Source organism: Mus pahari, chromosome 1, assembly GCF_900095145.1.
Source record: "Mus pahari chromosome 1, PAHARI_EIJ_v1.1, whole genome shotgun sequence".
Classification (NCBI taxonomy): Eukaryota; Metazoa; Chordata; class Mammalia; order Rodentia; family Muridae; genus Mus; species Mus pahari.
This window is the reverse complement of record NC_034590.1, coordinates 67,626,247-67,645,608: the sequence shown is the minus strand read 5'-3', so window position 1 is coordinate 67,645,608 and position 19,362 is coordinate 67,626,247. Positions and strand designations below refer to the sequence as shown.

Genomic DNA, 19,362 nt, shown 5'->3' with positions numbered 1-19,362 from the left:
ACACACACACACACACACACACACACACACACACACACACACACACAGAGTCATGGAAGCTAGAGATGATAGTGAGCACAGAATCCTCTGCATGCCTGTAATAAGATGATAGTGAGCACAGAATCCTCTGCATGCCTGTAATAAGATGATAGTGAGCACAGAATCCTCTGCATGCCTGTAATAAGACCTAGGGTGGCTATATTGCTCATCTAACACACACTGGTGAGTCAGGACCATGAGAGTCAGACATCAGCCCTGGGTTCAAGGTTTAGCCTACTTCTTATCGCCCTGTCTCCATTTATTTTGGTTTAACAGGTTGATGTAATTGGTCTAAAATTATAATGACTAAGTAGCTTGGCCAGGATTTGAACCCAGATCTATCTGCCTCAGGGTTTCTCCCCAGCACAGGACTCTCCTATGTCTTTCTGCATGAGTCCACATACATGTCTGATATCAGCTATGGCCGTGAGGATGGACCTATGACTAAGGAGGATGAGATCAAATGAATCGTGTGTGTGTGTGTGTGTGTGTGTGTGTGTGTGTGTGTGTGTGCGCGCGCGCACGCAGGCGTGGAGGTAGTACACACACAAGCATGAGAATGAATACAGGGGTCAGAGATCAATATTGTCTTTCTCCCTTGATGGCTTTCAACGTTTATCTTTTTTTGAGACACGATTTCGAACTGGACCTGGAGCTCACTGATTCTGCTGGACTGGCTGGCTAGAGCACCCTTGGGATTCACCTGTCTACGCCTCCCCCACCCCACCCCGCCCAGTGCCAGGGTTACAGATTCATAATGGAGCACCTGGCATTTTACAGGAGTGCTGGGGATTGACTTCAAATCCTCAAGCTTGCACAGCATTTGCCTACTGAGCCATTTCTCTAACCCCGTTCTCGCGGGTTTGTCATCATTGTCTTTACAGACAACTGAAGAGCACTCAGAAAGCTCAGCTGAAGCCATCCCTGCCTCCCCCCAGACTGTGGGGTTTCACTGGGGATTAACAGTGCAAGGCACAGGTTACAGACTCATCATAAATTAGCTTTTCGGCCACATAATGAACAATACAAGGCAGCGTGGCTTTAAGAGGACCATTTATTATATTGCAATAAACAGAGCTATATAAAGAGAATTATTCCCGAGACTCTGCACATCTGTGCTCACAATCATGTCTTTACGTGAGCTTTGCAAACAGGGATAAAAGTCCAATTTAGACAGTGCATTGAACAGCAATTCTCCATTCAGCACAAAAGGTAATGCAAAGTTTTCTAAAGGCATGAATGCTGCATGGGTCTCATTTTAGAAAAAGGTCGAAGCCATCCCTGCTGACCACGATCAGAACTGTTAATCTATGCCATAGTGAGCTGGTTTGAGCTTTGCAGTGTGAAGCGGCTGGTTGGACGGTGATTTGAGGTGCGTCGCCTTTCTCCACTTCCCAGAGTGCGTGCACGGCCAGGCGGGCACTTTTCTATCTCTTTCTCACATCTAGTTAAAAATTGTACCCACTACACAGTAGGTGTGCTAAAGTGTGGTGTGAATTGGAAAGGGGGATGCTGATTAGTTTATTTCAAGGGGTTTGTGTGGAGTAAATGAGTTGTTAGATGTGTATAAAACCTACTGGTAACAATAATCTACAAGGTAGTCCACGTGTATTCTCATTTAATCCTCTTTTTCGGGTCTAAACAGGGGGTGCTTATAGAGAGAAGGTTGGTAACGGTATTACCCTCTGTAGAACCAGATGCCCTATCATGTGGCTATCTGCCTGCCCATCCATCCATCCATCCATCCATCCATCCATCCATCCATCCATCCATCTGTCTCTGTCTGTCTGTCTGTCCATTCATCTATCCATCCGTCTGTCTGTTTGTCTGTCTGTCCACTCATTATCTGTCCTTCCGTCCATCTGTCTTTACCAAGCAGGTGTAGTAGGCCAGGCCTATGTTGAGTCCCAGGACTGTATCCACTAACAGACACACTTGCTACAGCATAACCATGGTGATTGCTGTCTAGTATAAGCACTAAGCCAGAAAGGAATTGGGGGGGCAGATTTCAGAGGACCCTAAAATCCATACTGAGCTCATCTTTCATTCTGAGCTAAATGGACACCCTGGCAGGGCAGGTGCTTCCCCCATGACCCCTATTCTTGTAGCTCTCTCAGGTCCCTTTGTGGCCTTGCACCAGATGCGTCTCAGTAAAACACATCTGGAATCATAGGAGCTACTATCAGTGTTGATAAACGACACTTGCTATCATTTCCTATGAATGTTCCTCACAGGATCGTATGCTGTACACCTTGCCCTCATCTGAGGATGCTACTTTGGGATGTTCTAGAAGCCTGGAGAGCTAGAACACAGCTGGAGGCAGCAGGTCACTGTTATGGTTTGAACATGTCTGCCATAGGCACAGGTGTTGGAATCCTGTGCCCCTAGCTGGTTGTGCTATTTGAGCAGGTTGTGGAGCCTCTAAGAAGTATAGAGCCTTAATGGAAGTAGTGTGTCATTTGGGGTAGGTCCTGGGGGGTTTATAGCCTGTCCCCACTTCCTCTTCAGGCTTCCTGACTATGTATTTTGTCACAGCAATCAGGCAAGTAATCAACACTGCCTCTGTGGACACACCCTGTGAGTATCCTTTCCCTGCCCCCCTCCCTCCTGGCTCTTGCTCTAAGCAAGATGGCATGCCCTGAGCAATCCTGGAAAGAACCTTCTGAAACTGTGATCTGACATGAATCTTTCTTCCTTGAATTCATTCTCTCATTATTCTGGTTAGAGCTATTCAGAAATGCCCGGTACAACACAGTTTAGAATCCCAAGGCTGAACAAGGGGCGGGGGGTATGAGTTTTTAATTATCTGCTACCAAGAGGAAAGGCATCAAAGATTAGAAGGTAAGGGCAAGGAAGAAGAAATGAGTCCACAACAGGAGGAGTTCGCAGTTAGGGCCACACCTGTGCTGAACAGTTACAATGTAACAGTTGAACACTCCCTCCAGCAAGCCAACCCTTTCCCTGGTACTTACCAATGGAACAGTCGTGTCCAGTCCAGCTTGGGTCACAGTTGCAGAGCCCGGTGTCTGGGAGGAAGGTTCCGTGGCCTGAGCACTGGTCCAAGCACGTGGCCCTGGGTGTTTCGCAGTTGGTGCCTCCCCATCCCACAGAGCAGTGGCACTCGCCTCTCACACAGACACCCCTGCTGGAGCACGTGGGGTCCATGCAGTCCACTGTGACAGGGAAGGAAGATGGTACCGTGAGTATTGGGACAGCAGAGTGAGGCTCTTGGGAAGGACAACACTGTTAAAATAATCTGTCCACTAGGGGAGGTAACAGGTTCAGTAAAGAATTGGACTTCAGTGAATGGTGGACCTGAGTTCCCAGTTCTCCAAGACTGTTTCGTCACCTGAGAAAATGTGGCTACAAGTCCCTGCCCTTTGGCTTGTGAGGTGAACTGAGTATTAATGTTCATCAAGCATTAGCATGGCACCCAGAGCCTACCATGTTTGCAAAAACTGCAATGAGGGAGGAGTCTCAGATGGGGGAACTGAGGCTCAGAAGGACACACAGGATTCTACCAGAAAGGATTTTCCTCTCATGTGTATGTGTGTATGCACCCAATTGTGCATGTGTGTGTGCATGCCCACATGTGTGTATATATGTGTGTGTGTGTGTGTGTGGTGTATATATAAGCTTATGAAGAGCAAAATGATGGGTGCCTTCCTCTACTGTTTTCTGCTTTATTGCAATAAGATAGGATCCTTCATTAAATAGAAGCTCTGAGCTTTCTAACTATCAGACAGACACCGTCAACAATCCCTATCTATCAGACTGCTACAAGGAGCCATCAGTGACAGTGAGGGTTAGAAGAGACTATATGAACTATAGCATCAAAGAGGGTTATTTTTGCAGCCTCTCAGAACTTTGAGTAGTGAGGCTTATACAAACTATGGGTTTATCTATAATTTAAACATTCAAATATATTAACTAATTTCATTTATAATCCAGAATATTTGACTTTTATACCCAGATCTGGAAACCTGATCTGGGTATAAAAGAGTCACAGGCACAAAGGGGCTGAGACTTTACAAAAGAGAGCATAATGGGATATTTGTTTTGAGGACCAGACTGTGGAGCCAGCTCTTTTGCCATCTCATTTTTAAAAGGAATTTTACTTGGCAATCTCAGTGGTGAGAAGGCCAAGGGACCAAGAGTGACTAGCTTCTAAAATCACAGTAATGACAGTAGCAAAAGTTGTCACTCATTTAGAAGCTTGTCTGTGCTACACTTTGCTATTAAGCATTTTATGTAGCTCTATCTAATCTATTATTTCCATTAAATAATTTTTCCAAGGCAGCACAGAAGGAATTTACATTTCAGCCTCTCTCTCCTGTCTAGATTGCTTGCTATTTTCTCTTATAATCTGACTGGTTCAAAAATACATTTGTGCATATATGCTCGCATAAACACATGAAGTGGTTTAAAAATAGAAGCCAAATCAAAACAGGGAAAGAAACAGGACAATGTGGGGAATTAATAAGGCCCAACGAAGGCAAATGACTCTTCTCTCCTGGTCTCCAGACACCATTTAGCAACGGCTAAAGCATGACCTGCTGAAATTCAGGTAATTAAAAATAATAAAGACAACAGCAGTGATAAATTCTCATGACGGGCCTCAGATCCCGGAACCGCAGAAGGATTATTCCAGCCCATTAGACGACTATGGTAATTCCCTTGGTCCAGAGAGCTTTCCAACTTGACAGCAAACAACTCAGCGATTCCTACCCAGAGACCTAGGAAAGCATTTCCCATCCTGTGACTGCCTGGCCCCAGCTTTGGACTGACCCTGCTTCCAAGGATCCCAGGGTGCCCTAAGGGTGGATTCTGTACACATTCAATGCTTGTGTGCAGCCTGGGAGGGACCCGGGAACCAGCAAAGGGAACCCCACAGTCTCAGGAGAATAAAGACTAAGATGAGCTAATGAGATGTCGTCTCTTTTAAGACATCTGGACTTCATGTGTCCAGGTGACCCGAGAAGCATAGGGGAGCTCACAGAGTTCCGCATGACAGGGACAAGGAGCTCCTGGCACCCGGGCTAGACTTGATGAACTTACTGAACGCCATTGGCCTTGAGCCCTGATCCTCAACTGAGGGCTGTCACCTGTGCTACAGTAGCCTTCTGCCAAGGAGGCTTTGAGTGGCCTGGGTCTGCCTCCTCCTGGGCCTGCGGGTGACAGGAGTTCCAAGGATAAAACTGTCTTCTTCCCTCACACCCAGACAGCCTCATGACGTGGGTTATCTCCCGGGAGCTATGCGTAATGCAGGAAGTACCAGCATGCCTGCGAGGGAGGAGGTGACTGGGAGGTGGACTAACTTGGTTTAGATTCTTTCTAGAAGGCATACCAGACAGTCCCCCTTTTCTCTTTTATGGAGCCAAAATTCCTTGCAGAAGCTTAGCTCATTAATGGAGGACTATGCCCACGCGGCCAGGCTGCAAACACAGGCTCCCCACCACCCCTACTCCCAAATGCTCCATGCTTCAGTGACCACACAAGCCATTAGATGCCCTTCAGGACTGGGAAGGCGGCACAGTCTCACTTTTCACTACAAAAGATCTGCGTCTGCACTCTCCTGCCCCTCCCCTGGTCCCCTTCAAGCCTCCTGCCTTTGCCTTCTCTCAGGCTTTAAAAAATATGGAGCTATAAACTTCAGAAGGAAGAGGGAGGAAAAAAAAAGTAAGCTTGTTAGCTGATGTTTTATAAACGGGAAACCCGTTAGCCGTGGAGCCCAGGGAGGAGGGTGAAGAGGAGGGAGGAAGGAGGCCCCCCAAAACATTATTATAAACATGAGACTGTACAAACATGTTTTAGCAGAGAAAGAGAAATAATAATAAAAAAAAAATCAGTCCCAGATGGCCCTCTTCAGAAAGGAGAGCGGGAGGAGAAATCCTTCATTTCAAATAGATAACGTACGCAAATCAAAGTTCTAGACGTTACTTCTTTCTCTTTGAAAAATAATATCCCACAGCCGTGGGCCACTGTCCAGTGTCCTTCTGTCTGGAGTATGCCACATGGACATGCTCAGGTGAAACAGCCCACTGTTCTACTAGGAATCTCTCCTACTAGACCCTTCCGTTCAAGGACTTCCTCTCACATGATTAAAGGAAAGGGAATTAAGGAAGACCCTTGAGCTCCCGGGCCTCGTGTCCTGCAGGCTGCTATCATCCCTCAATAGCTACTGTCACCCCCAAAGCTAAGGGTCTGCACCAGAACTCACTGGCTCGCTGGAGGGCCATATGTAACAGAGACAGGAAATGCCTTTCAGACATTGATCCCGCCTGGCTTCTTACTTTAGGTCTGTTAACATTCTCTCTTTTAAGAGAAAATGGTGCTGTAAATGCAGGCTCTCTGTCACGTACTAACTGGGTTTAGAAGACTAGCCTTCCTCGGAACCCCTCTGTCCCACTGGGGAAGGAGCCACGGTACTGGCTGGTAGGAAATAGGAGGTGGTAGGTAGCAAGTGTATCCATTGCCCATCTGCTGCAAACGGTAAAGCCCATCCATTTCCAAACCCTGGGTGGAAGGAGGCTGAAGCCTAGCCGTCCCCAGAATAACGCTACTGATGTAAGGGCCACAGTTACGGAGCATTTACTAGGTGTCAGCCACTGAGCTGAGTGCTTGATATGGGCTATTTCCTTCAGCCCTCACAGTGGGCCCTGGGGAAGGTAGCCTGGCTTTATGGAGGAGACCTAGCTAGGACTCAGAGCTCTATCTGATTTCAAAGCAGGAGTCTTTGAAAGCCATTCCACAGAGCGGGCTGGCCTCTACCTCAGAGGCAGGCTGGATGACTCTCACCTTCCTCGCAGCTCTCGCCCTTGTAGCCGGGGTTGCAGATGCACGTGCCCATGATGCAGGTGCCATGGCTGCTGCAGGCCACGTCGATGCACTGGTTGGTAGGCACGTCACACTCGGCACCCTTCCAGCCGCTGTGGCACAGGCACCTGCCCTTCATGTACTGGCCGTTCCCACTGCACAGCACGGGACAGGATGCTGAAGAGACAGTACCAAAAGCCTGGGTGAATGGCTTCCCGGCACCCTGTCATGGGTCTCTGTCCTCTTCTCCCCTCCGCTCGGCTGATTGCACCGATTGATTTGGTAGTGAACTCCCCTGTGTACCCACCACCACCTGCCTCCCCCGCGTTGTTGCTTCATTCCAGCTTAAACACCTCTGGAGTTGGAAGAGAAGGCGTGTGACACGGGGTTGGGGGCTGTCATGGGATGCTACTGGTTTCTCCGGCCTCCTCTGATTCAGATGGAGCACCCTAGCTGCCAGGAACTTCAGAAAAGAAGCTGCCATCTGCTTCTTATTATCGGTAGAAAAGATAGTATCTGGGGCTCCTGGCTGCCTGCTTCGCCTCTCCGGCACTCTCCTGACAGCCCTCTGTTGTCACCCCCCCCCAACATGCCCACCCTCGCCCCCCCACCACTGCATCACCACTAACTGTTGTCTTTAACCCTGGCAAGGTTCTGCTTCCCTTGTCTTACAGGTCCCCATTCCAGCCTCTGACATCACAGCTCCCCCCCCTCCAAAAAAAAGAGCGGAGCCCAACTTAGCTCTTTGAAGTATCTTTCTATTCTGTCGCTTAGCATCAAGGTTTTATGATCATCTCTATGAAGTGCACTACCTAAAAATAAGCTATACTGCACTGTGGTGCAAGTGCTCACCTGTCTCATGGAGATGCAATAAGGCCGTTTTATACATGACTCGTAACCTGGAGTGCGTGCGGCTGAGATGAGATGGTAATTCTCCTTTGAGGGAGTGACTAGGCTCTCCCTGCACTGCCTTTGCTGGGCCCCACCTGGCATCTTTTCTTTTTAGAACACTCAGCAGGCAATCACTGTGCTTCCCAGGGCTGCCAGCTTGGCAGTCTCAGGGCAAGCCTATTTCATAGTAGCTAAAGTAGGTGGAGCCTCCAGCGCTACTCCCTAGGAGGGATTTGTAGGACGGATTCCCCTGGCCTTGGAAATGGTTTCTGACTTTCGTTCTTGAATTCCACAAGCCGTAGACTCTGGCCCTACCCCATTTCTTCTCCACTTTTCTGAGTGGGTCTTCCGCCTGCCTAGCCAAGACAGCCACACTTAGCCTGCTGCCTCTATTCCAGGTATTCTAATGCTGCTTTGTAGCCGTTGGTTTACTCTCGCAGAGTGGCCTGAGAGCACCAGGCCTGGTCAGAGGGAGAAGCCTAGTATCTAGCACAGGACAGACTCCTGAATGGATCCAAGGCCAGAGGCTTATGGGTAGAGAGATGGAGAAACCCAGACAAGAGGCCATTTGGGGTTTTCTCCGGGGAATATCAAATTCTCAGGACCACAGAGCCCAAGATGTTTCCTTCTTCATGTTTCTAGAACAGAAATGAAGGCCCCAAGCACACAGTAGGTCTCAGAGCCTTCAGGTCATCTCAGAGTTTGTTGCTGTCTTTAGCAGTATATATGGCGTGTGAGAGGAGATGCCAGGCCTCCAGGACCTTCTGCCGGTGTCTGAGGTGAGATTCTGCCTGGGTTGTGTAGGAGTGGAGTGGGTTCCATGTGCTTCCCATCCACAGGCCAGAGAGGAAGGGCGGAGAAGGTGCCTGGCAGAAGCTTGATGGTCCCTTTAAAGAGGGAATCAACTTCTCAAAGGGTCCCTCACTGCCACCCTCAGTACCCCAGGAAGGAACACGGTACTTCCAGTCCTGACCTGTGTGCGTTGTCCATAGCTGGATAACAAAGACTGACAGGACTTCGCTCTACCTGCCAACTGCCTTTGACAGGACACTGAAGAATTGCTCTTGTAGTACTTCTTGGGTACATGAGGAGGCAGCGTGAGTCCTAAGTTCCTTTTGAGATGTGCACCCCAGCTAGCCATAGGGTCCGGGAAGCAGTTACCACCCCACCATGCTCGTGTGAATGCTTACCTCGGCCACAGTCAGGGCCCAGAAAACCCAGGAAGCAGTGGCAGGTCCCGGAAATGCAGTCACCGTTACCATAGCAATTACTGGGGCAGTTATCCACTGATTCTGGAAGAGAAGAGATGGAGAGCTGAAAATGGAGATGGCGTCATGCTACAGAGCCCAGGGTCAAACATGCACACACACCTTTTGGTTTTCCTTTCCTTTCCTTTCCCCCCCCCCCCCTTTTTTTTTAAAAGATAGGACTCTGAGCGGTCCAGGGTGACTTTGGATTTGCTGTGTAGTGGAAGATAACTTTGAAGTTTGGATCCTCCTGTCTCAACCTTGGGATTACAGACGTGCATAATCTCAACCTACTTCATGCAGTGCTGAGGATGGGACCCAGAGCTTTGTGTGTGGTAGGCATGCGCTCTATCGGCCGAGTCACCTAGTCAGTCTCCGAGCATTTATGCACCAAACAGATCTTCTTTGTGTATGTGTTAGTGCTGCAGCTACACACAGTTGGGAGGAAGTGGTATGACCTGTGAGCGGTGGTTATCTGTAGTTCCATCCCGTGAGCACACAAGTGTGCCTTCGTCCGGCTCTGTTTTCCCTGAATCCATTCAGCCCCCTTCCCCCCTCCCCTCCCCCTCCCCCTCTCTTCCCCTCCGCCTCCCCGGCTGGCTCTTCTATGGCAGTCTGTGGGTGACCATTTAGCATTCTCCACACTCTGATTTATTCACCCGACAGCCTGATTGATCTCTGTGAGGTGAACCTGATGCTGTGACTCTGCTAATAAGAGCTCTTCAATAGTCCTCACTGGCTGCAGGGGAAATCCATGCTCTGTTGAAAGGCGTATACTCCTTTTCCTTCTCTCCCCACTCAGTCCCACGCCCAACCGTGGAGATGGACTGTGACTTCCTCTGACTCCCCGAGTCCCTCTGACAAATACTCTGTGTGACATGTCAAAGAAGCACAACAGACTTCAGGAAGATTTTAATAAAAAAAAAAAATTTAAGCAGTTTGTTGCTCTAATTACTAAATAGAGTATTTACAGAAGTTGTCATTTGTCAATAATGTGGGATACAGGACAAAACAGAATACAATTATGCTGAGAATACCGGCTTGGGGCCATGGAGTTCCATAAACCTCTCTGATGTCACCAAATCTGGCAAGTATAAGTGTGGTTGTTCCCATTTCATTAGAAAGAAAACGTAGCCAAGAGAGATAAAACAATTTGCAGGAGGCCACAGCTACTAGTCACAGAGGCAAGATTTGAACACAGGCTTTTGGCCTCCAAACGCAGCATCCTTCCACGATGCTCTTTAGACCCTGCAGGAACTCACATCGCAGCAGAAGCCAGGGGCCTGAAGAAATGCCCTGGGGGACAGAGAATTCTAGAACTTTCAGAGGTTAAAGGATTCCAAGACACCACTAAGCTCAATGGGCTCCCTTAACAGAAAAGAAACCGAGAGGATGGGCATCGGGGTTCCCAAGGTTGCAGAGTGAGCCTGGAGAGTAAGAGTTAAAGTAGAGGAGAAGAGCTAGAGTCAGGAGTGCAAAAAGAATTGAGGAGTCAGTTTGTCGTAGCTCACAGGAATCCATCAAGAGTCCCAGACTAGGGGATGGAGAGATGGCTCAGCGGTGAAGAGCATGTAGTAGCCTTTCAGAGGGCGACTGCTGGGTTCGCATATCTGCCTGTTCCTGCAGCTCCAGAGGACCTGGTGCCCCCTTCTGGTCTCCATAAGTACTGCATTCATATGTACACACCCTCCACATAATATTATTTTAAAAATATTCTCAAAACAAATAACTAAATAAAAAAAAATTTATAAAAGCGACACTGCCATTTCAGACTTGAACAGGACAAGTGACTTGTCACCTGGTCAGCAGCATGGCAAAGAGAAAACATTCTCCCTGAGGATAAGGGGCATGCATGTATTGGGGTCCATTCTTCCAGTACCATGCTGTATGACCAAAACCAACTTTCTTTGCCTCTCTGAACCCTGCTTTTCTGCTCTATATGACGAAGGCGATGGCATCGACGACTCCTGGGGACTGCTTCCTGTTCTAAAATAGCAGGAATTATAGTGAGATTAGTTGGATTGCAAGGGCATCACTGCATAAATGCCGCAGAGTGCTCTGGGGCGTACGAGGGCAACGGCTGGGGGAGAGGGTTTGAGTAACCGCCTGGGACACAGAAGAGGAGCAGGAGGTATCGACAGAAAGGGCTTCCTCAGGGATGGAGAGAGGCTCAGAGGGTGGTAAGAGCGCACACCGCTCTCACAGAAGCCCTGGGTTTGGTCCTTAGTCCATGAGACATGTTCTCTGGGCCTTGTAAGGGATTCACCCTAGAGCAGAAGCCAGGGGCTGAGCAAGGCAGGCTTTTGGGACAGCAGGGTCACCAGTGAAGACAGCAAAGGGGCCAGTGGGAGGGGAGAACATTCTAGAACTATCTGAACTTGAGTAAGAGACACCACTCCGACATGTGGCCTCCCTCCAGGGCTAAGTGAGCCGTCTGGGTTGTGAGTGAGTGAGACTTACGGGTTCTGAGCATCTCTTCGCCTGGAAAGCCCCACATCCCTGGTGTTTACATCAGTACTGGCTTCCTAAAGGCATTTCTAAATAAATGTCACTCAGGAAATACCATTCTGAATTTTGTTTTAAAACTCAAGAGTCTGAGTAAAGTTCAAGGCCAGGCGACTTTCCCTTTAAGCTACCGTACACTGTACAGTGGCGCAGGAGCCCAGCCCGGGGAGGCAGAGGGCCGTGGGCTTGGGCCTTCCCTTTCCTGTCTCCGCTGACTGTGCTCATTCTCCACATAGCAGCTGTCCCTGTTTGCAACTTCTGTTCCTTCTTCCAGAGCTAATTCTAAAGCCCTAATCTGTGAGAAGACTTCTTGGCAGTATAAACAGATCAAGTCCTCATCGCTATGGAAACACCATATCCTCAACTTTGTTGACCGTGAACCTTTGAGTTTAGAAATGGATGTTATTCATTTGGGTGTTTACCCTGGAATGTAATCCACAGAAGGGTCTCAGCCTACCCTTGATGCTATCGCTGGGAGCGTTCACTTGATGGTTTGTTTTCCAGCACTAAAATGCTTCCACTCAGTCCTTCTCAACCAAAGGCACTTTTAACAGACACTGACCACTAGCTGTACTCAGCAGGACCCACTTGCAGAGATGGCTCCCATACACTGTGTAGACTCTGATGAAGTCTGCAAGGCTCAAACCTGCTTCTCACCTGCCAAAAGTCCTCGTAGTGACCAAGTGAGGAAAACACATTTTTTTTTTCTTTCTGGGAAATAGTATAGTGTCAGCAGCTAAATCTGATAGAACAGAAGCCTGGGTTCTCAAGAATTTGTCCTGGGCTGTTCGTTTGGGGGAAGGCATAGTTTTAAGAAACAGAGTTTTAAGAAAATAATCTGAAGATGGCAATGTGAAAGGGAAGGGAGCCATCTGGGGAATATTTGCTTTTGATAAAATGTTTATGTGAATAGAATTTCTTCCATATAAAGGAACTTTAGCGACTTGGGCTTGACCTGAGATCCCATGAATATGAAACTGGAGAGATAGCTCAGTGGTTAAGGTTGCCTGATGCTCTGACAGAGGACCTGAGTTCAGTTCTCAGCACCCACATGATGGCTTACAGCCATCTGTAACTCTGGTTCTAAGGGATCTGATGCCCTCTTCTGGTTTCTATGGGTACTGCATGAATATAGTACACATTCACAGGCAGACAAAACAGAAACACACATTTTTCAAAAATGCAATTTAAAAAAAAAAAAAAGGTTAAGTTCCCGTATATATCAAGTTTCCACTGACTACCTAGATATCTCTGTGCTAAACTCTGGGGTTGAAGTGATTGTCACACTCTTGAGAAGTGTGAACTTGATTTCATAAACCCGGTGTATGTTCCCAATCAGTGTTTGGCGAGTCTCTGCCCCTGCGTTCCTTTTGCTCTGCTTAAAGTTCACACTCCAGCTGCTTTTGCTTAGTAGAAGGTGCACCTTCCAATCTGCCTGAATTGGAATTAAGAATTCAACTGCCCGTGAGTAACTGATTTTCATAATTGAGTATAGGGTAAACTGGAAAATGCCGGCCTTTTCTGCCTTGGCTTTTTTGTTTTTCTTTCGGAGCAGCGGGCCCTGGTAGGAATGGTGACTTTCAGGAATTTGTCTTCCCTCCCAGCAGTCTTGGAATGTGAAGCTTAAAGGTTTCTTTGCTTTTCCTCTGGACATGGGTTGTGAGTGGGAATGTCCTGTGGATGCTGAACACAACATTGCTAAAGACACCAACGGGCATCTTCAGAGGAAAGAAAAGGGAAAATGTCCCCTCCCCCCAACCCCAGCAAGGAGATTTTGGAGGGCATTAGTCACGAGGACGTGGGTATTTCACTGCAGGGCTCATTCTGTCTACTGATGACTTCTTACTGGAATTAAATCCTTGGCATGGCTATGTTAAGGAGAAGTAGGCCACATGTGACACTGACATCCTTTGAAGGCAGATGCTTTGGAAGTCCTGCCTGTATTTGTTCTCTCTATTTTTCTGTTTTCTGAAGCCCCAAAAGCCGCTGGGCAGTGGTGGCACACACCTTTAATCCCAGCACTCAGGAGGCAGAAGTAGGCGGATCCCTGTGAGTTCCAGGCCAGTCTGGTCTACAGAGTGAGTTCCAGGACAGCCAGAGCTACACAGAGTAACCTTTTCTCAAAACCAAAACCAAAACCAAAACCCCAAAGCTTGCTCTTCCAGGCTCACCAAGGGAACTATTGGCTGTAGGATAACAGGGGCAACTCAGGAGCCTCCTGTTTCCCAGAGCCATCATGATGGAAGGGAAGGGGGCATCTCCTCTGCCGAATCACCATGTATAGGCACAACGGGCACATTTGCTTGCGATCCCAGTCTGAGCAGGCAAACCCCTGTGACCCTACTCGGATCTTTCACCAAGGACAGAAGATCTCTCTGCATCCTTAGTCCCACGTTGTCTCTGTGGTGTGTCTGAGCCTGCGGTTACTTCCATCTTCTTCCTACTTCTGTGTCTCTCCCTAAGTTGTAAAAGTAGGTGCCAGAAACTTGAGAGAACTTGGCTGAGGAAACGAGGCCTGCCTGACACCCAGACAGTGGTCCAGCCGTCTGATGACTGCTCCTGGCTGCCGTTTCGGATGATGACAGCTAATGCTGTGAACGTGATTGACCCCAAGACACGATCTTGACTTTAGCTAGTGAGATTTACACCTACTGCACCCCCTCTATTCCTGACAAAGACTGAGCTCAGTTCATGATAAAACAACCAAAAGCAGACACAAAACAGACCTGATGGCAGCATTACTATTTAACTCAACCTTAAGTCCGGTTAAGTCTAAGAGACTCTCCTCATCCTTTTAAATGAACCTATAAACACATAACCAGATAGTCTAACTCAATCCTTATAATAATTACAAAATAGGTATCATGTTCAGTGATTTTAGAGACTTAATTTTAGAGACTGGAAGCTAAAGTTACTAGTTCAAGCTCACATGGCTAAGAAAATGAATCTGGTAAGTGAATCATGTCCTGGGAACTGCTGTATAGCCTGGGCCAAACATGGAGTTTGGAACCAGGTTGTCCCTTATGACCTAAGTGTCTTTGGGAAAGGCATCTCTCCAACCTTACTTGTGAAGTGGGGTTAGGAACAGCATCCACCCCAGAGAGCTACCACAGAGAATAACTAACAGGACCATGTTGTGCATGTAAAGTGGCTGGCCCAGAACCTAGCAGAGCTGGTCTTCAGGCTTTAAGATTCACACATGTCTTCCATTTGTGAACTACAACAAAACACTCAGTTGGTCTAGTGAATCCAAATAAGGAGATGTGGGTTATTGGGGGTAAACACATACACATGCAAAACATACAGAAACTCCCTATGGTAAAAATGAGAAAGCAAACAAGCCGAGTTCCTGGTGTGCAGGGGGCGGGGTGTTGGGGTGAATTTTCTCCAGGGGAAAGCACTGTCAAAGCAAATTAAACCTGTCTTCTCCCCGAAGCCCTGACACTGGCACGCTCATGCCAACACCTAAAAGAACTTTCCTCCTGTGCTTTCTGGATTGGCGCTGGGCAGGCGCCAGGTGCTGGAAAGCTGTTCTATGGCCTGTGAGGTGTCAGTCCCTGTAGGCACCCCAGCTTTCTTTGCAGATGATGGAACTCAAAGGTCTTCAGTCTGCAGCCGTCTAGGTCAACACAATGACAAAAATTTGACAGAGCCCCCTGACAGCCTGGGCTGGATGCCAGCTCCACGCTGGCATTTGAGCTGGGAGACCTGTTTTCAGTCAAACCCAGAACTCTACCAAACCACTACAGAGATGCTTGGAGGAGAAAACCGTCTAGCAGACAGACTTCCCTGGATTCTATGTGTCTTGGCTCTTAGCTCATTATTTCTTTTCGGGGATTGGGGGGGGGGGAGTCAAATTCCACTAGCAAGATGGTGAGGTCCTTAAAGACAGACACCACATCTGGTTTCCCAAAGAGTCTGATGAGGGCTAAACACAAACCAAGATGGCCAATGACACTTACTGTATGACAACTAAGCAGGGACATGATGGAGAAGGGGGGGGGGTTGGGGATGAGGTCGGAGACTAAGGAAGGCAGTGATGAGGCGGGAGAACATAGGTAAGCAGTCAGTAGAGAAAGACCCTCTGTTCTGCCTGGACGGCACTCAGAATGAAGACCGTGACAGGGAGCTCACGGTGAGTCGGACTTCACTGCATTCTCAGACTGTATTTAGAATTCAGAAGTTTGCATCTGGCAGCCACATTGAAGAGACTGATAAGATAAACTGGGGTATCCCATGGAGGAACGAGAAGGAAGATAAGTGGATCAGGAGCTACACTACAAGGAAGAGATTCTTGAAGGGATTGAGAACTGGGCTCATACTGGGCATGGTGGCACATGCCCTTAATCCCAGAACTCGGGAGGCAGAGGCAGGTGGATTTCTGAGTTTGAGGCCAGCCTGGTCTACAGAGTGAGTTCCAGGACAGCCAGGGCTACACAGAGAAACCCTGTCTCAAAAAACAAACAAACAAACAAACAAACAAAAACCAAACAATGAGAACTGGGCTCATGCAGTATATGACCTGTGTTTCAAAAACATACGTTCCATGAAACAGGAAGGAGATTCTGCTTTGCAGCCCCAACTGTCTGACCTATCTGGTGAGGAAGGACTCTCTAGAGTCTTTGGGGGAACCAGCTTTGTAAGTGTCAGAGAAGAACACTACCTGCTCGATTGGGTTGTGTTCTACTTATGTGCAAATATCTGTCTAACTACTGAGGACTGAAGGCGGGATGAGTGCACATCACCTTTCAATCGATAGTAAACGATATCATCCTTGATACAAAGCTGGGGTTGGCTGAATGCTCGCTAGCCTAAGGACTAAATGAATGGCTTAAGGCCTGTGCCTGTTAGTTTTTGCCAACCTGACACAAACTAGTCACCTGGGAAGAGCGACCCTTCATTGAGGACTTGCCTTCATCACACTGGCCCGTGGGCATAGCTGGTGGACACTTTCTTGACTAGTGATCGATTTGAGAGAGCTTGGCTCACTGTGGTTAGCTCCACCCCTGAGCAGGTGGTCCTGGACTGTCCAAGAAAGAAGGCTGAGAAGGCTTCAGAAAGCAAGCCAGTAAGCAGTGTTCCTCCATGGCCTCTGATTCAGTTCCTGCCTCCAAGTTTATGCTCTGAGTTCCTGCCTTGGCTCCCCCATCAATGATGTAACCTGTAGGCCAATAAGCCCTTTCCTCCCTATGTTGCTTTTGGTCGTGGTCTTCATGATAACAACAGAAAGAAGCTAGAACAAGGTTATACATTTTCAATCTCTAGATATAGTTCAGGGGAAGATATACTAATGACTGGTGGGGATCCTTTGAAAGGGGGATTAAAGATAAAGCCTGAAACTTAAGGTATGAACCATGGTATAGGGAACACGCTTGAATAGAGTAAGAAACTTGGGTTCTCTTCCTCCTCCTGCCATCAGAGATTTTAGTGACCTTGACCAAGCCTCTTCCTGTCTCTCTTTCTTTTAATTTCCACCATTTATTGAATTGGCTCAGCAAGTCTTTTCTCTGGCTTAGGAGGTGATCTAGAGGAGACGACAGCTGAGGTGATTTGTCAACTCTAGCCTCTGAGACCCTGTGAGTCAAATCCAGGCGACACTACTTTGGAAACTATACAAGTCGATGAAAAGGTTGAGAAAACCATCCTGATGTTTGTAGTTTGAGGGTGGGAAGGACGTTTGCTTCTTTCAGGGCAGCTCTATAATCCACTGGAACTCTGCACTCACTGGCTGCCTCTCGCTGAGCCTGGTCTCTCTTCCTGGGCTTGTTGGCAATGGCTTTCTCAGGTGGCATGGGCAGGCTAATCACTCTGGTTCCACAATGTTTCCCCCCCAAAAAACGACATGTAGCCGGGCGTGGTGGCGCACGCCTTTAATCCCAGCACTCGGGAGGCAGAGACAGGCGGATTTCTGAGTTCGAGGCCAGCCTGGTCTACAAAGTGAGTTCCAGGACAGCCAGGGCTATACAGAGAAACCCTGTCTCGAAAAGCCAAAAAAAGAAAAAAAAGAAAACGACATGTGTGCTTTCCTGCTTTGATTGAGAGCATATGCTAAAGAGGTCCTGAGAGGCGGGCCAAGTGCTGACAAGACTGACCAGGGCTGTGCTTTCAAGCACAAGGGAGCTGTAGGAGACATGAATTGTCAGTGTTTAGAGAGGGCGTTCCTTCCTGGGATCTTTCACCCGCAGGTGCTTCTGGCAACCAATGCTTCCTTCAAATTTCTTCCAAAGCAGCAGGCACAGGCTGCGTGACACCATCCTTCTTCCGCCTGGAGTTGTCAGGCCTAGGCCAAGCATCTCATGCAAGGAGAGCCCATTCACAAGCTGAACCCTACTCTGGGTCTCAGTCTATAGTCTTCTGGATCAGTCAAGTTCTTGCTTTTTCATAGCTGAACTACAAAGGATGGATAAGTTTCAGCATCTGCTGGCCTGACAAGGCAACTGTGGTTGGCAACGGTTAATTTTATAATTTCAAAACAGCTGGTAGAAAGGACTTTGACTGCACTCAACATTTGTCAAAGAAACCATGAGTGTCTGGAGCGACAGAGAGTCTGATGACAATGATCACACATTGTGTACCTGCATGGCCATGCCCCATTGTTGCCCTAGTGGGGAATGACTATATGTCGTCTAAAACTGAGAATGTATTTTAAAGATTGGGAATGTGGTATGTGGTGGAGAGGGCAGAGGTTCATAAGAATGAATCTCAGTATTTGGGAGGTGGAGGCAGGAGGACTTAGAAGTCCCAAGCCATCCTTGGGTACATAGTAAGTTTGAGGGTGACATGACACCCTGTCTCACGAAAACCAAACCAACCAACCAACCAACCAAAATCAGAAAAGGAAAAATATATGGGAAGAGAGGACGCGGAAAGGCCATGATGGCTAAGGGGGAACCCAGTCAGAGGGAGTGCTGTTAGGCCAGGGTGCCAGGCTGTCAGCTGAGGGAAGTATATGGGTGAAGCTCTGAGAGAGAAGCCAGAGGGAGGGCAGGTGAGGTCTACAGACACAAAGAAAGGAGTTCTCAAGATGCCTGGTGCCTGGAGGCTCTTCAGGGCCCTCAGCCTCAGTACTCAGTACTCTTAGTGAAAGGACTTCACTGCCAGATGGTTTTTCCTTGAGGTCACCTGAGTGTGCTTTTGCCCCTGGCAACAGAGAGAACCCCAGGACACACATTCTCCAGTGTCCCTTCTCGGGATCAACATACCTGGCATTTGCAGGCTTGGAGGAAACCTGACTAGTTCAGAACCTAATCTTTTAAATAGTGTTTCCACATAGAGTTTACACTTGACCCATGGGTAAAGGGTCATGTTTTCTTATGTAGGATATGCAGGCACATCCCTCACGCATAAGAAAAGGGCAGTGCACATTCCCCCATTTATAGATGAGAATATGCAGAGAACTTGCTTGAATTCCAGAAGCCGAGCGTCAGACTAGTATATTTAACTTGGATTATTCTGCTCCCCATTCCATAGGGGGGTCCTGCACAACTGCCAATGTCACTGTTGTTACCTCTAAACCCAGCTTAGTTACAGGATCAAGACTGCCTAGAAGACGTGCACAGCCCGGTAAATTCCAACCGGGGACAGTTTGGGTTTTGATCATTTACAACAGTTCTCCTATCATTCCAGGCTCCAAACGCAGCAGAAAGCACTCACAGGTATATTCCATATAGGCACAATAGAGATCCACTCATTCTCCAATCAGACATCAGACTAATCAGAAGAGTACTGCCAGGAAACCCCAAAGCCTGGTTCTTGTTCTCCGGAAGCACTTAGGTGTGTTGAGCATTTAGTTTATTTGTTTGCTTTCTGCTTTGAACTGTTTATTGTGGCTCATGGTTTTAGGAAGCATTTTATCATCAGTGGG

General features: G+C 48.0%; 1 protein-coding gene across 10 annotated transcripts in view; it reads right to left on the bottom strand.

Moving 5' to 3' along the window:
* The window catches only part of Tenm4 (teneurin transmembrane protein 4), a 710,423-nt gene that overhangs the window by 131,811 nt on the left and 559,250 nt on the right, over window positions 1-19,362 (bottom strand). For all 10 annotated transcript variants that reach the window (XM_029539653.1, XM_029539636.1, XM_029539617.1 and 7 more), the window contains 3 exons: window positions 8,937-9,038; window positions 6,838-7,032; window positions 3,012-3,212 (listed from right to left, as the gene is read on the bottom strand). In XM_029539653.1, the coding sequence (XP_029395513.1) occupies window positions 3,012-3,212; window positions 6,838-7,032; window positions 8,937-9,038 (498 nt within the window). The remainder of the gene's footprint in view (window positions 1-3,011; window positions 3,213-6,837; window positions 7,033-8,936; window positions 9,039-19,362) is intronic.